General features: G+C 33.8%; 1 protein-coding gene across 1 annotated transcript; it reads left to right on the forward strand.

Annotated features, from left to right (window-relative positions):
• Positions 1 to 228: 228 nt before the first annotated feature.
• On the forward strand, positions 229 to 7,160 carry LOC124354662 (glucose dehydrogenase [FAD, quinone]-like). Its single transcript, XM_046805289.1, has 2 exons — positions 229 to 375; positions 5,226 to 7,160. Exons 1-2 carry the CDS (start codon positions 323 to 325, stop codon positions 7,060 to 7,062), a joined length of 1,890 nt encoding a protein of 629 aa, XP_046661245.1. The 5' UTR covers positions 229 to 322; the 3' UTR covers positions 7,063 to 7,160.
• The last annotated feature ends 8,737 nt before the right edge of the window (positions 7,161 to 15,897 follow it).

Below are 15,897 nucleotides of genomic sequence, written 5' to 3' on the forward strand. Positions count from 1 at the left end.
GGACTTCTCTAAAGCTTAGCCAATTAAAGTAGCCAAAATATTAACGATCTCTTTACCGAGAAAAGAGTACTAAACACTGTAATTTAACACTAGTTGAAGTTTCTTTCGTTGTGCTCTATCCAGCTTTTTCTACGCTGTCAGGTTGAATGACATGACAGATTCAAATTTCTCTCTTTAGATCTAATGAACTGTAAAGAGAGACAACGATAACAGAGTAAACAGAGATAATGATCTCTGTTACACCGTGCCTTATCATGTCACGGCGCTCGAGTTATTAGTCACTACGCTGACAGCCTTTATCTAAATACATCCAACTAGGAAGATGATTATCACGTTTTTTCCATTATCTGTTCTTTGTGGATTACTGTTCTTTGAGTAAGTGATATTATTACAAGTGAAATTAAGTCTTAATTAAGGTAATTCAAAGTATGATTCTTTTTATAACAGATTAAGATGCAATTTTGTACGTATAAACCGATTTTTCGTCGAGTAAACTGTATTTATTGTTGATTTTATTTTGAAGGTTGCTAACTTTTCCAATTTTTAATGGCCTTATAGAAAAGCCATATATTTCATTGAAATGAGAATAAGGTATTACAAATATATAGATGGATAACATCTTCACAGTGATCAATTGAAATATAGCCTCACATTATCATATGTATTCTCTTACCGCCATGGCTAATTTTTTAGTAAACGTTTACAAGTTAAAGCTGTCTTATTGTTACTTAGTTCTATTTAAACGCGATTTTCTGCAATGTTTAGAGACTGCATTGTTCCTCACAATTGCAATAAAAGCACCATAAAAGCACTGAAAAGTCCTCCGAAATGAGGTACCCTGATCCAACTCAAACAGAAGCACTTCTCCTCATCCTCAGCTAATTGCCCTATCGTTGCATATCCCTTATTATTCTTTATAGTAGTATCAATCATCCATCACGAAATAATTTTTAAATCAAATTAGTTGTTATATCCTAACCATTTAAATCTTTCAAAATCTCGTACAAAACAGAATAGTTAGGGTAGAACCAAATATAGTTATTACAATTTAGTGGTTTTTGTACATTTATATGAATTAATATTTAATCAAATCAGTCAAAAACAAGACTAATTGCATTGTATGAATTAGAAGAAATCGTGATTGCAAATGAAATAGCATTATAGCACAGAACACTATTAAAACAACCGAGTTAATATTATGTTTAAGTTATTGAACTGCTTTCAAAAATAAAACATATTAATGATAAAAATGTGAATTGTTACGAAACATTATCAAAGCAGTTTTATTCAGAATTGTGATCATTATACACTGTACTGCAGCGATTGTGGGTTGCGAAATCAGACAAGACTTTTATAAACTATGCAGTAATTGTAGAGATCATTGCACAGATTTAGCAAAATTCTGAAATCTGTGTAGTGACCACATTGTGTGTCACTTAAAATAGTAAAGTTAGTACAGACAGCATTTCGATGGTCGCACGTCAAGCAATATGATATTTTGATAACATCGGCACTATTATCGTGAGTATCAAATCGAACAGAATTATAGAACCGCAGAAAACCCTGTTTTACATTTAGCAACGATACTATAAACGTTACTTACACGTTTCGGCGCAATACTCCGTTATGATTGAAAAATATTCGTTTTATTACATTGTAGTACTTTTTATCTTACACAATCCAGGCGGCCATTTAAGCCCATATGTAAATCCAGCCCTGGTCCAATAAGAACGTGCTCTTTTAAGTCACTTTAAATCTTACAAATTCCCTTCCCTATTCCTGTATATCCACGAGGCTTGTAATTAATTTGAGTATGAGAACTGCCTAGATATTGTTGAATCAGGGTCGACCTATGTGGTCAAAATTGAATAATTTATTTATATGAATTGAATATTGAGAATTGTGCAAAAAGTGGACTTTATAATAAGAATATCATCTTATTGAGATTCACCTAAAATCTAAATCCTATTCATAGTCCAGTTGATGTAAATGCCATTGAATGGCATCGACTGTGTTACACCCAACTTTGAGATTTTTTCTGAGAGATATTTAGAATTCCATTTTCATTCATCGTAGTTTGTTGGCAATATATGGTAGCACAATGGTGTGTCCAGCTTCTTGCCACGCAGAAGGATGTTTTCTAATCCAGAAATTTATGGTGTTCCAAGATCTTCTTCTGTAAGGTTCTTTGTTCTCGAGCACAACCACATTCTTCACTAAGTTAAGACAACAGTATTAGCATACATGTGGGCTTTGGCGTAGAGCCAGCCTCAGTGACAGTATATTCCAATACCACCTTTGTTTTGTTAGCCAAAAACTGGTTATCCACCTTCGTGAAGTGTAAATCATCTGATGTACGAACATCACCGTATGTTGAGCCTTTTCCCTTCGTTGTCTCATCAACAAAAGAATTCAGGATGAATTTTTCTACGCACCAGGGAAGTGTAGGGTATTCCCTAGATTACACAATATATTTTCCCTCTTTAGAAATAATTCTTCTAATCATACATATTTTAAAGTTATTTAATAACCTCGACCTTATATGACCAATTTTTAGTGGTGGTTTTATCACCAGAACTAATCTCCTCGCGCATGATCCTTACAAATTATTGTTAAATTACTGCAATATCCCTGCCTACTACATTAATGTTTGAGTCCCACGTGGTGTTCTAATGAGTACCTCTCCTAACCTTTCAAACGATTGGATCATATTCGATCTTAACACTTAAAACAAATTTGTTTAAATTAAGTCTAATAAACTCTCTCACATGTCAGGAGTTCAATTAGATTGGACTACCGTCGAGATCAATTTATTTCCAACCAAGGTCAGTTTTCTTTTTCAAAATTGTTATAAGAATGCATAAGATATCGCGTTCAGGCTATCAAGGTAATGGTCCCTAGAGTAGACTGTATCACATAGAAGATGATTGACATGCTGATAACATGAGACAACGTTACTAATTAAGCCTTAATATTTAAATTCCGTCCTGACGCTGAAGCAACGCTAGAAAATTAGAAAATTTGGATTTCCTTTATGAAACTGGTAGTATAAGGTTTACTAGCGAAGCTAGTATAACTGCAAACCTTACCTTGAAGATGGCAAGATATGGTTTTCGGAAAGGCCAGTGTATACTTATTAATACTTTAAAGCTGAAAGAAAAAGCTTACATATAACTTGTTTGGAAGTAATAATAACATAACACATGCTAGGAATATATTGCAGTAGGATCAGAATAGATGGAATTTCATTGCAGTTGTGTTACATCCTAGATTTTATTTTTTTTTTGTCCTTTGGTATTATTTGGAGGCCACTATTTTTGGGAGAGTTTTTCTTACCGGGGACCTAAAGAAACTACATTAGAAAGAACCGAGTTTATTTGACTCACTGTGAAAATAGCGTCATTATGAAGGTCGGTTCTTGTTTACTGCCTCCCAAAAGAAAGCGATATCGGCGAGAAAGTAACTAATATTGTATTTTTTTTTAAAGTCTCCAGTAAGAATGAATCTTCCAAAAATAGTGGCCTCCGGATAATACCAAAGAACATTTTTTTTAAATATTACATATATAATTACTTGTTTTATAAAAAGTAAAATGGATAAATTCACGATTTTAACAAACTCAAATATCATTATTGCCTCCTAAAAGAAAAACAAATCATATTATGTTGAAATCACTTGATTTTTTTCTTCTCACAGCACTCCTAATCGTTTGTCTGAGGTGCCATCAATCATTTACAACTTTCCCATGTTGAAGATATCGGATATAAACCTTTATAATTATATATGAAAATGTAGTGTCAAGTAAAAGACCACGTGAAATTTAAGGTTGTTTGCTAACGTTCATTTCATACAAAAACTAAGGGCCCAATAAGCTGAAGCTCTATCAGATTTTGTAGTAGGAACCGATACGTAGAAAATAACCTTTGTAAATAAAAGTTAAAACCGCACTTCATCTTCATGATTTTTTAATTATCAATTTTGAATGAGGGCTGAGTGTTTAATTTAGATTGGCAGATAGTAATTTCCCCATTGCCCATCAGAATGGGCACTACATTCGAATTCTTTATTAAATAGCTATAACTAAAACATATGGGGCATAATCGAAACAACAATTTATTGCGGCGATCCGCAACATTTTTGGGTAAACACAAGCGGTGTTAATTTCGACTTGAGGCTTAGTTAACGCTTGAAGTCAACATTATCGATATCCACGTCGCGTCGGTGGTTTCTGGAGTTTCTTTGGCGATGGTGTGATATCACCAAGTTTCTTGTCGCGCCTTCTCCTTCAAGACCTTCAGGGTCTTCTCCTTCGGTCTTCCATGAGGCCATCCTCCACATCATTATCATGAGGACATCCATGTATACGCCTCTTTATAGAAGAACGGCTCCTCCTCCTGCGCTTGGCTACGGTGCTATCGTTGAAATCTTTGCCATCATATCTACTGCCATGGCGTCTCCGCCTCGTGGATCTCGACCTGCTTCTGTGGCGTCGCTGGGAATTAGTATTCAAAGATCCCTTACAGCCACTAACATTGTGATAATACCGCAAGCAGTTGTCCACCTCCAACGGCTTAACTTCGCGAGGACTGAGGAGATACAGGAAACTACTTCTACCACCTGCTCCAACTTTTGCTTTCCACCATCGTAAATTTTGTATACTAAGAATTTTTGCCATAAAAAGTTTTGCTACGACCCCTTTGCCAATCAAAATTTGTATTAGACTTAAACGTTGCTATGATATCAATCAATAATTATTGTTAAACCACAACTTACAAGTTTCTAATTTAAACTCTTTTTGTTAATCCAGATCCATGCTTCAAATGTTGGTGGTACTCCCTTGATGTACAACTGCATGTTTTTTATATTTTTCCCAATAATATGAATTTGGAATCCTGAATTTCTAATAATTTAAATTATTCTATCCCTGTGATACTCCAGCTTTTAGTGTAGACAAATTTCTTACTAACTCGTGGTCTGTTATTAGTCGCTCCTTGGCAATACAGGTAAGATCAATTGGCTATCAGCTACATAACTCATCACCGTACACTGGTGTCACTTGTAGTCTATCAGCAAAGACTCCTTGATAAGACCTATAAAACCCATAGGCTGCCGATAACCATACGTGTTAAAAATGACTCATCGGTTGTTACGAAAGACTCATTGTTATCAACGCCATCACCAACTTATATTGTTGGTATTGTACAGATACTTTTTATTTTTTTCAGATTGGTCAGCGGAAAAAACTGCATCACGACTCAGAATGATACTGGGGCTGTTTATATCAAACGTCTGCAGGAAGCCATTGACGCTGCTGTGTGTCAATTGGTAGATGACATTACTTACACCGACTATGACGTCGCATATGGAGAAGAGTTCGACTTTATCGTGATAGGGGCAGGGTCCGCCGGGTGTGTGGTGGCTAACAGGCTCTCGGAGAACCCCGAATGGAGAGTCTTGTTGCTGGAGGCTGGAGGAGATCCTGACATAACAAGTGAATTTCCTGGATTCTACGAAGATGCTATAAATACTAAATTTGATTGGCAATTTCCAACTCAACCTCAGCCTACCAACTGTCAAGGAATGGTCAATAAGAGCTGTACATGGGCTGCTGGAAAAGTTATTGGAGGCTCAGGCACCATAAATGGAATGCTGTATCTAAGAGGAAACCCGAAAGATTACGACCATTGGGAGAGTCTTGGCAACTGTGGTTGGAGCTATAAGAATATGTTGCATTACTTCAAAAAGTCTGAAGACCTGAGATCAAAAGAAGTTCATATGCATGAGGAAGCATGGTTATATCACGGAAGAGGAGGTTATTTAAAGGTTGAATCATATGGAGGCAACAAAGAATTTTACAAAGATTTTATTTCCAGAGGATTTAGTGAGCTTGGATTACAATCATTTACTGATATAAACGCTGATCATAATGAAGGCCTCTACGTACTTCAGGGAACAATGCATAATTCAAGACGTTGTAGTACAGCTAAGGCGTTTATACACAGGTTTCAATCAAGACCTAACTTAAAAATTTCCAAGAACTCATTGGTAGTTAAAATTTTGATAGACAAAAATAAATCCGCTCATGGAGTACAATTCATAAAAAGAGGGAAATTGATTACAGCCAATGCAAAGAAAGAAATTATAATGTCAGCTGGAACAGTTAATTCAGCTAAACTGTTGATGCTCTCAGGAGTCGGACCTCAGGAACACCTTCAAGATTTAGGGATCAAGACGGTTGCTGACTTGAAGGTTGGCTACAACTTACAAGATCATATTATTATGAGAGGATTCATAGTTAGCTTCGATATAGAAGCAAAACCTCGAGACCCAATAGATGAAACATTCCAATTCTTATATCACTCTAGAGGAAATCTAGCTAGTATATATGCGCTCACCCTCAATGGTGTTATTAAAACTGTCCAAGCTACCTATCCGAACGTCCAATATTATTACTTGTATTTTCCGAGAAACTCGACAGCCAGTGTTGAAACAACTTTAAGGAAGGTGGGTTACAATGATGATATCATAAAAGCTATTGTAGACATAAACTCAAGAAAATTTTTCATGTTTATTTGGTGTGTTCTATGGAGACCGGCAAGCCGAGGAAGAATTCTCTTGAAGAGTTCTGATCCTCACGATTATCCTCTCATATACCCGGGATATCTCTCTCAAGAGTCTGATGTCACAGATTTGCTAGAGGCCATACAGTTTAAGAATAATCTGATAAATACAGAAGCTATGAGAAATCTTGGTGCCAAAGTTGAGGAGATTGATATCCCAGCCTGCAACATGTTCCCGTTCCAGTCAGAGCTCTACTGGCGCTGTATTATTGCCCAGATGTCCTCTCCCCACTACCATCAGGTCGGCTCCTGTAGGATGGGTCCTGCTGAGAGTAAATGGTCTGTGGTAGACCCTCATCTTCGAGTTCACGACATCAAGGGATTGAGCGTGGCCGATGCTTCCATCATGCCTACAATCATCAGTGGGAACACCAACTCCCCTGTCATTGCAATCGCTGAGAAAGCGTCAGACCTCATCAAAGAGCGTTGGGCTGGATTTTAAAATGATATTTAAAATATAGTACGTATATTATTTGTTGCATAAGTCTAAAGATTTCAAACACTGATTTAAATGATAATAAATATCTGTTTGAAAATGTATGAGTTGTAGATCTATTCAAGGATTTTTATCTGCTTAAAAAAATGTTAATGTAAACATTACACGACTGTAAGGTAGTTTCAATATCTTAGTCTTATGAGCCATTCTCTTTTAACTTTTCTAACTTATACTAATAAGGGATAAACTCATGTGAAATAAAGAGTAAGTATAGGATAAGCCAGCTCACTTGAACAAATTATCTACCTTTATTAATCAAAGGATCATTTCCTTGTGTGTATGTGTTTTCTATAGAAGCAGAATACTAATAATTAGAAATCCACTGAAAGTTATAGTAATTTATTGCGTATTAATAAGATATTTTAAATTTGAAAGCAAAGAAACAAATAATAATGCTAAGATAGTTTAAATGTAATGATTTTTGAACGATTTGTCTATACATTTTATGACTATAAAAGAGTTAATTGGGCATTCTTACAAAGGTGACGCATTTTCTCTTAAAATTACTGATCAAGGAATCCTTATAGGTAAAAACTTTATCTTAGGTAATATTTTATCAATATTTTTAATGCGCCACATACACTCCTTCTTACCAAGCCAGAAACTTTGTGCGATGATACAAGTTTAATAACATATACGTTTTATTTGAATAACAAACCCTTCTGCGAGATGCGGCATAGTTGAGGTAAGTAAAAACGTATATATATATATATATATATATATATATATATATAATATATTATATATATAGATAGATATATACCGGATTTACAGAGCTTAGAGACGTACAATTCCTATTCTGCAACAAAATTCGTTCTCGTTACCACTGTTCGGAAGTTCCTATCTACAATAGAAGCATCATTCAACGCCTCGAGTGGATAAATAGCCTTAGCATTTCTGTTATAAGAAATAAAGGAGGTTGGAAAACCACAAACACACACACACACACACACACACACACACACACACACACACACACACACACACACACACACACACACACACACACACACACACACACACACACAGCTTCAACTAGTGATGAACTCTCAAATCTCAAAATAGAATAAGATTAGTATGACTCACACACTAAATACCTTTGACCTTAGGCTTCTTCCTATTTTTGGACAGTTTTCTGTATTATTTTCAACTAGCTGTTTCCTACGGCTTTACACGCTTTTCGTAAGATTTGTCCGAGCATGTGTACTTTAAGCTTTAAGTCAACCAGAAATTTATCTTAAAGACAAATATACATCATAACTTAGCCTTCGTATAATGTTTGGCTATTTAATATACCTAACTGTCTCGTAATTGCAGTTTATAGTGTGCAGGCGCTTTGAAAAATTTGGCTTTTGCAGCGCCATCTGGTGGTGAGTTACATCAATGAGCATAACATATACACCTTCTCCGTGTAAAAATATATATACATACAAATTTCATAATGAATTTTAAAACGGTCAAATAGTTTACGATTATATAAAGGTCATACAGACAAACATTGATTTATATATAGAAGATTACTGCAACATCTACAGAAATTATGTGAGAATAAATAACGTTAAATGAATTTGTAACGCTTTAAAGCAGCCCCTTCCTTAAATAATAGGAAACACCTTGAAAATTGTTTGAAGGGTAGGGAAAAAACATTAAAAGAGGCTACATTAGATGCGCCTTCGTACCCAATACTATTTCGCAAAGTTTCTTAAAAGCCAAACCAAAAATAGCATTCAGAACTCAGACATTGTGGTTATAAAATAATATGGAAGTACAGTATATAGACGAGTTAAAAAGACCATTCAATTTGCGGGTTAAAGAACATAAGGTGAATACGAGAGGGATTTGCTTAAAAAATTGTTCAAAATTGCTGGTCTGAGTATCATATTCATATTCTATTTATTTTAACAAACTTATTAAACTATTTTATTTTAACAGTTGTTGAATAGTTTTTAATAGTTGCAAAAGAACAAACAGTATAATAATAATTTACTAAAAACTTGACAATACGCAAATGATGTAATATATACCTACTCATGAAACATTTCCAATGAACGTTTCACAAAACCTAAGACTCAGCAACTTAATTTACTTCGGGGCTGATTCCATCTGCGTTCTGTCAAATAAAACTATGTCCTCTTGCGTAAGCTTTCAATTCGCATTCTGCCGTTTGAAAGCAGCGTAACGATAATAATGGATACTCTTTTGAACATTCTATTTCAATCAAAACAAGCTTCTTCGAACTTATTAAACCTGTCTAGAGTTGGTATATTAAGAATATACGATCATATTTTGAAATAATAAATATGATTTTGTATCAAGTATACACATTGTAAAGATAATATGATAGAAGCATTAATTTGCCAATACCTAACATGCACATACAACAAACTCATTCAGTGGACAGAAATTTTCATTCTAAATTTAAAATCTGGAAATTAAATTGTTCTTGAGATATCCTGCGGATATTTAATAGAATGAAGGTGGAAATTAACCATTTATCCTCAGTGTCAATTATGTAACTGAGTTTTAAATTTTGTGAAACATTAATTGGTAATTCTTCATGAATAGGTTGATTTTAGATCATTTTCATATTTTAAACGTTTTCCTAAATAATTCTAAATGGGTTTGTTCTTTAGCAATATTGTAGATTACATGTAATATATTGTTAGAAATTGTATATGCTGTACTTGATATTAATATTTATTAATTAATATCCTTATGATTTACAAAGATGTTATTACTAATTTAAAGGACAATTTTGAAAAATTTTCAGGTGTTATTTTTATATTTCTCACAATTTTCTCCTTCTTCCACCTTCCCTAATGCGTGAGTCAAGCTGTTTAATGATCTTGGTTCAGTGCAATGACATCACTTGAGTCCATTCTTACCAGTCTAGACTTGATGGTGTACCAGTCAGGTATTGCTTGATTTCTTGACGAGCAATATTTTATGTTATGAAATTTAGTTGAGTATATGGTTATTTCATTGCACCACATTTTTAATTTTACGTTTTTATGAATTTTTAACATTGTTGTATTAAAGTTATTTAACATCTGTGGATGAGGGTGTACGTATTTCAATCCTCGAAACGTAGTGTCTATTTGTGTAATATATAAAAATGGCAAATGTCCGCAGTCTTATTATCCTTAAAAATCATCCATCGTTAATAACAAACTTAACAAAGAATCATTTTAATTTGACATAGTGTCTTTTTATTTAATTGTTACTGAAAATGCAATAACTTTGATCTCTTAACAAGACAGACTCATACGAAATTAACGTGAAAAGTCACCTTAAATTTAAAAGAAGGTGAAGTCAATATACGTCCTTCCTATTCAAAACTTACTACACAAAATATAATTTGTTAAAAATGTGCTATTATGACCTTTAAAACGAAATGCAACTTTTAATATGAATACTCGTGTATATTCTAGTATTTGCCCAGCATTTATAACCTAAAATAACAAATTTTGGGCAGCTTCTCCTAAGAGTCGTGGATGCTGGGAACATGGCAATCTTCCTGTGGTGTAGAAGTTCAAGCAACATATTCTATGAATAGATTTAACTATTCTCGCGAAATATAGTGTGAAAACTTAGAAAGAAATGGCCAGAGATTGGACGTGACTGTTCGTGGCTACTTGCAATTTTAGATTTGCTACGTTCAGCCGATGACAATTTCTGTAAAAAAACTGCAAACATCTGATGTACAGTTACAATTTTTTTATAATTAGGATCAACGCTGTCTCTTCGACAGTTGGCCTTTTTGCCATTAGTAGTAAAAAACGAATATTTGAAAACAGCCGGCAGTGAAATCAGCGGTGATGTGTGATATTCTCAGGGTGATTGCATACCTACCACCCAAAAGGAGTCAGGACCAGAGTGGGTTTTGTGGACATTTCAGGTACGGTTATTGGCTAGTAAGAGGGAGACGCTCGTCTCTTATGAAAGAAAGAAATTTTAAATTTAAACAGCTGCATGATGCAATCTGAGTATTTTATTTAATAAATAAATATTGAAAACATACGTTTCGAATTCCACGGTTTTTTTAATTTAAATTCTCGTTACTTCGTTATATTAAATATTGATATAAACGTTATAAGGCTTTTACACTAGGTTCTTGATACGAGTACAATGTTTAAATAAGGCAAAAGTAACAATGTGCCAGCAACAGACGGAATGCTACAAGTATTGCGGTATGTAAAGAATTTGCAGCGAGGCGATAGTAGGAGCAATAACCAATACAACAAAAGTAGCAAATTTACTAGATTGTCCAGTACAGATCTTAGCAAAAAAAAAAGACTGAACTGGTCAGCCATTGTGAATTTTTTTAATCAGTTTAAAATGAAAAATTACCAGCTCTTATATTGCTTCTGGCAACCACACGTCTAGCTACAGTTGAACCAAACTTAAATTTTCTAGCATACCAAGAAGTGGATTTGATTCTGTGTACTGAGCAAAACAGTACCAAAAGAGATTATAAAAATGTGTATTTCCATACCTGAGGTTCCTAGGGCGAGGGGCTTATAAATTGTGGCAATACTTCTACGTGTTTCGATGCCTAGCAACGAGGATTTTTATTAGTAAGACAGTTTGTTTGTTTAATTTGTAATGCTTTGAAAAGTCGATTATTGTACTTATAGGAAAAGGTTAGGTTGAGTCCTTTTTATAATAATTTTTGCCTGTATAGGTTAACGAAAGTTGTGTTTATTGAGTACAATAATCGACCGTTCAAAACATTACAAAGTAAACAAACAAACTGACTTATTAATAACAATCCACGTCGCTAGGCACCGAACCATGTGGAAATATTGCTACACTACCCCCGTGGGCAGCAACTGGCTTCATGTAAAAAAATACCTGAAACGAACTCTTCTTCCGAAACGAGTTGTAAGTTCTAGAACAAGAGGCGAAGTATATGTAGTTAAAGGTGTAGTAATAGGAACAGGCTGGGCAGCAGGAACAGATGCAGGAACATTTTGCAGAATGAAAGCTGGTTTCATACGATCGATAGAAACTATGGTAGGCTTGTTACAAATTTTGAGAGTTAAAGTTTTGTCATCTTGATCAAGAATTTCGTGATGTCTAGCATATGGTGGTTGTAATGCTTATAACATTGGTCCTTCCCTCAGAAAAACATGACTGCAATTCTTTGAAAATAAAAAGGTTGGCATTGTCTTGACGCTGGTGAAGGTCGTAAACGAAACGTGAACTCTCGTAAATTCGAATGAAAGCTGCCTGAATCAACAAGAGTGCAATTATTAAAATACGATGAGAAGAGTTCACCAGGTAGACCTAAAGTTTCTCCATAAATAAATTCAGCTGCCTTGATGCCCATCCTTATCCTATAAGATTACCAGAGATTCTTTTCTGGAAGGAGTTGTGTCTCTTAAGTGAATGATACCAGTTTATATGGATAGAGCTTTTTCACCAAAAGGTTTAGTTTACCTTAGACATCAAGTAGTAACCAGAGAGTTGAGTCTCGAAAAGATAAAAAACGACTATTTCAAATTAACTCTGTAACTATCTAGTAATACCGCTTTGCAATCGCTCAGCCAAATTCTGTTGAAGGACGTGCACTTAATAAAAAATGTGTTTATATAATTTTATTTCCAACAAAAATTTACAGTACAATGTTGCTAAAAACTCTAGATCAGCTACAATTTGCCTCTGAAAAAATAAAAAAAGGAAATTGCCAAGATTTGACCACAGTACTTCACTTTCAACATGTTTTGTCACTTAACCAAGTGAGATAGACTAAGCTTTGTTGAACATAATTTTATTTCTAACCAAAAAGTTATATTATTGTTTTGCTACAGCCTCTAAATCGGCTACAATTTGCCTTTGAATAAAAAAATATATAAAAAACACGGAAAATGTCCAATATTCAACTCAAGTTCTTGACTATAACGCATTTTACAGTGAGATAGACTAAAGATTTTCTAGAACATTTTTGTATACCGCTTCATTTCGCACCAGAGACTTTTCGTACGATATGAGCTACAACATACAGTTTAAACGCTTTAGCATTTATACGAATGCCTGTAGGCATTCGAATAAAATGTGCACAGGAAAATAGCAAGAAATTGAAAAAAATGTAAACTTTGCAACTGTTTTTCGGGTTCACCGGTCCAAATACGAGAAAAACAAATTAATTGGTCTATTATGTAGATGGTATAATTATTTAGTACGCTTCAATGATTCATTTTAGCTACGACCATCAGTTTGGCCGCTAGAGGGATCGAAAGGCAAAAACTATACGTAAAAAATTTCAACTGTAACAGATTTCAATTTGTTGAGAGGTAAAAATAAAATAATTACGAGTTTCAGAGATTTCTGTAAATCACGCGAGAAAAGGCACCTGCGTGCTAAATTTCACATGTTTAATTACTTCTATGTTAGAATTTGTATAGCTATATCTGTGAGTTACTTATGCGAGCATTATAGTAAATACATTACATTTTGTTACAAAGAGCTAAAGTGCGAGTTTTCGGTACGGATTAATGTTTTACGCGTAACTTAGAGCCGAACTTTAAAATACGACCGCCAAGGGACACCTATGCTTCGAGTGGTAAGCGACTAGTTTTATCATATTTCCTAATCCCTCTATGTTAAAAAAAACTACATAAATAACTATGAATTTTTGTTTTTAACAATCAGGGCAACGTTGTGGTTAGCGCTCGAAGTTAATTGTGTTCCTGCTGACTTGTGCTATAAAAAAGGTCTAAAAACGATATATCGATGTATCGAAATCAACCAATTTTGTGCAGTATGATAAAAATACTGTCTATTATAACCCATAATTAGTCAGTTGATAAGAAGTCAGCTCAGTTTTCCTTCACTATTGTCTGAGGTTAAATAACTTAGAATTTGCTTATACATTTTTAAGTGACAAAAATGTGTATAAACATTAATTATTAGTTTTGTATATATTAAGACTACACAAAAGACAACTCATCCAAAAATGTAAGTATAACTATTATAATCAAAGGTATTAGCTAGTCTTAAAATATGATTATAAAACAATAATTACATAGAGAGTACAAAAAACAGCGAACCTTTAAATAGCAAACACAGGCAGTATGCTAAATGTAACCATAATAAATCTTTATCTATCTTACAGCGTAGTTTGCTTCAGGAAAGTTTGAACATGCTGTTTATAGTTTACAAAGTACATGTAAGTAAAGTATCAGTAATTGCTTGACCAGATATTATTCATTTTTGATGTAACAATTCTCATTATACATACGTTTAGAAGTTTCTTTCTCTTGGACAAGGTTGTTAGACAAATGTAGAACTTGATAAAGAATTATTTTATGAATGGTCTCAGGCTTTTTTATTATTTGAAAAGTCATGAATTGAGGCTGAGTCATGAATTTTATTTACCGGCACTTGATTTTTTTTGATTTTTTAGGTGTTACAGTGTTTTGATTTCAAGGTTTGATTTTCAGGGGTGCAATCACTTATTGCCACAATTGAACTTTATAGTTTTAGGTGTAGGTTAAGAAACAAACAAAATCATATATTCGCAATTAAATATTAGCTATTCACTTTTAATGTGCCTGTATGGAACACTTGTTACAATAATAACTCGTGGAAAACTATAGAGAAAATGCTTGACCTGTCGGTTGCACGCAGGCTCATTAAACACCTCCTGAAGACAATAGAATATGCCTTTACGACCAAGTAGGCTCTTAAATGGGTTATAATCGTATTCATATTTTTAATACTTTTTATGCGTAGTGGGTATGAATTGTACAATTTTAGTCTAAAGTAACAAACTAAGTTTAAGAAAAGGTAGTCTAAATTTGTTAATAAGAATATGAGTTTAATATCTAGATTGGCACTCATAACAAGATCAGATAATACTTCTTTATTTTTAAAAACAAAAATCTATGTATGATAAAATAGGAGGTTAGCCAATATGAGGGTCCACTTAGTCGAAAATGCTTCCTACAGCCGTCCTGCTGCCCGAGACATCAGACGATTTTCATAACCCTCTTCAGTTGGTAGAAAACCCTATTAAAAGATGTGGTACTACAATATCTTCATAATTCAATATGCTGAAACCTCAAAAAAGGATATGAATCCAGTTTGATAAAAGAGTACCTCAGGGCAAAAGTTGCGTGAAAATCCCCATTTCAGATTGGAATCAATATGAACTACAAGACATTTAGTTGAAGATAAGCAATAAAGTTTGCGGTCATTAAAGGAAAATAGTGAGTATTAGAGATGTAGCCTTGAAAAGTGTTTGATATATAATATACAGTAATACACCTTTTGACACTTTTTATAATAACAGGTTTATTGTTAAAAGGTATATTATTGTATATTAAAATAGTGAAGATATATTTAAATTTATTCGAACTTTTAATATAATAATACGGGCTTTCAATAGATTAAGGAAGAGTTTATTAGCAGAAAACCAATTTGTAAGTCGCGATGACATATGATGAAGTGCTGAGAGTATCATGGTGAACGTGATTACGTATTAGGCAAGTACTGTCAGCACATAGTGATACCGAAAGTACATATTTAATATAATTATTTATGAGATAAATCTGAAATTCATTAATTTATTAAAGAAATAACGTACAACGTCTTTAAAGTCGAGATTTTTGAGTGGTATGCGGTTTTATAATGTTATCTTTGAATGCATTAAACCCTACTTATAAGATATAAACAATTTCAACAAAGACCCACGGATGCCATATTTTTCTAGTTTTCTAGCTTTTTAAGGAGAAGATTGTAGTTAACTACATCAGCGGTTCTACCTAAATCACAATA

This window comes from Homalodisca vitripennis, chromosome 2 (genome assembly GCF_021130785.1).
Source record: "Homalodisca vitripennis isolate AUS2020 chromosome 2, UT_GWSS_2.1, whole genome shotgun sequence".
Classification (NCBI taxonomy): Eukaryota; Metazoa; Arthropoda; class Insecta; order Hemiptera; family Cicadellidae; genus Homalodisca; species Homalodisca vitripennis.

Excerpts from the sequence above, each read along its gene's own strand:
- LOC124354662 (XM_046805289.1), top strand. The coding sequence starts at position 323 with ATGATTATCACGTTTTTTCCATTATCTGTTCTTTGTGGATTACTGTTC. Across the intron at positions 376-5,225 it reads TGTGGATTACTGTTCTTTGA|ATTGGTCAGCGGAAAAAACT; the intron begins GTAAGTGATATT and ends TATTTTTTTCAG.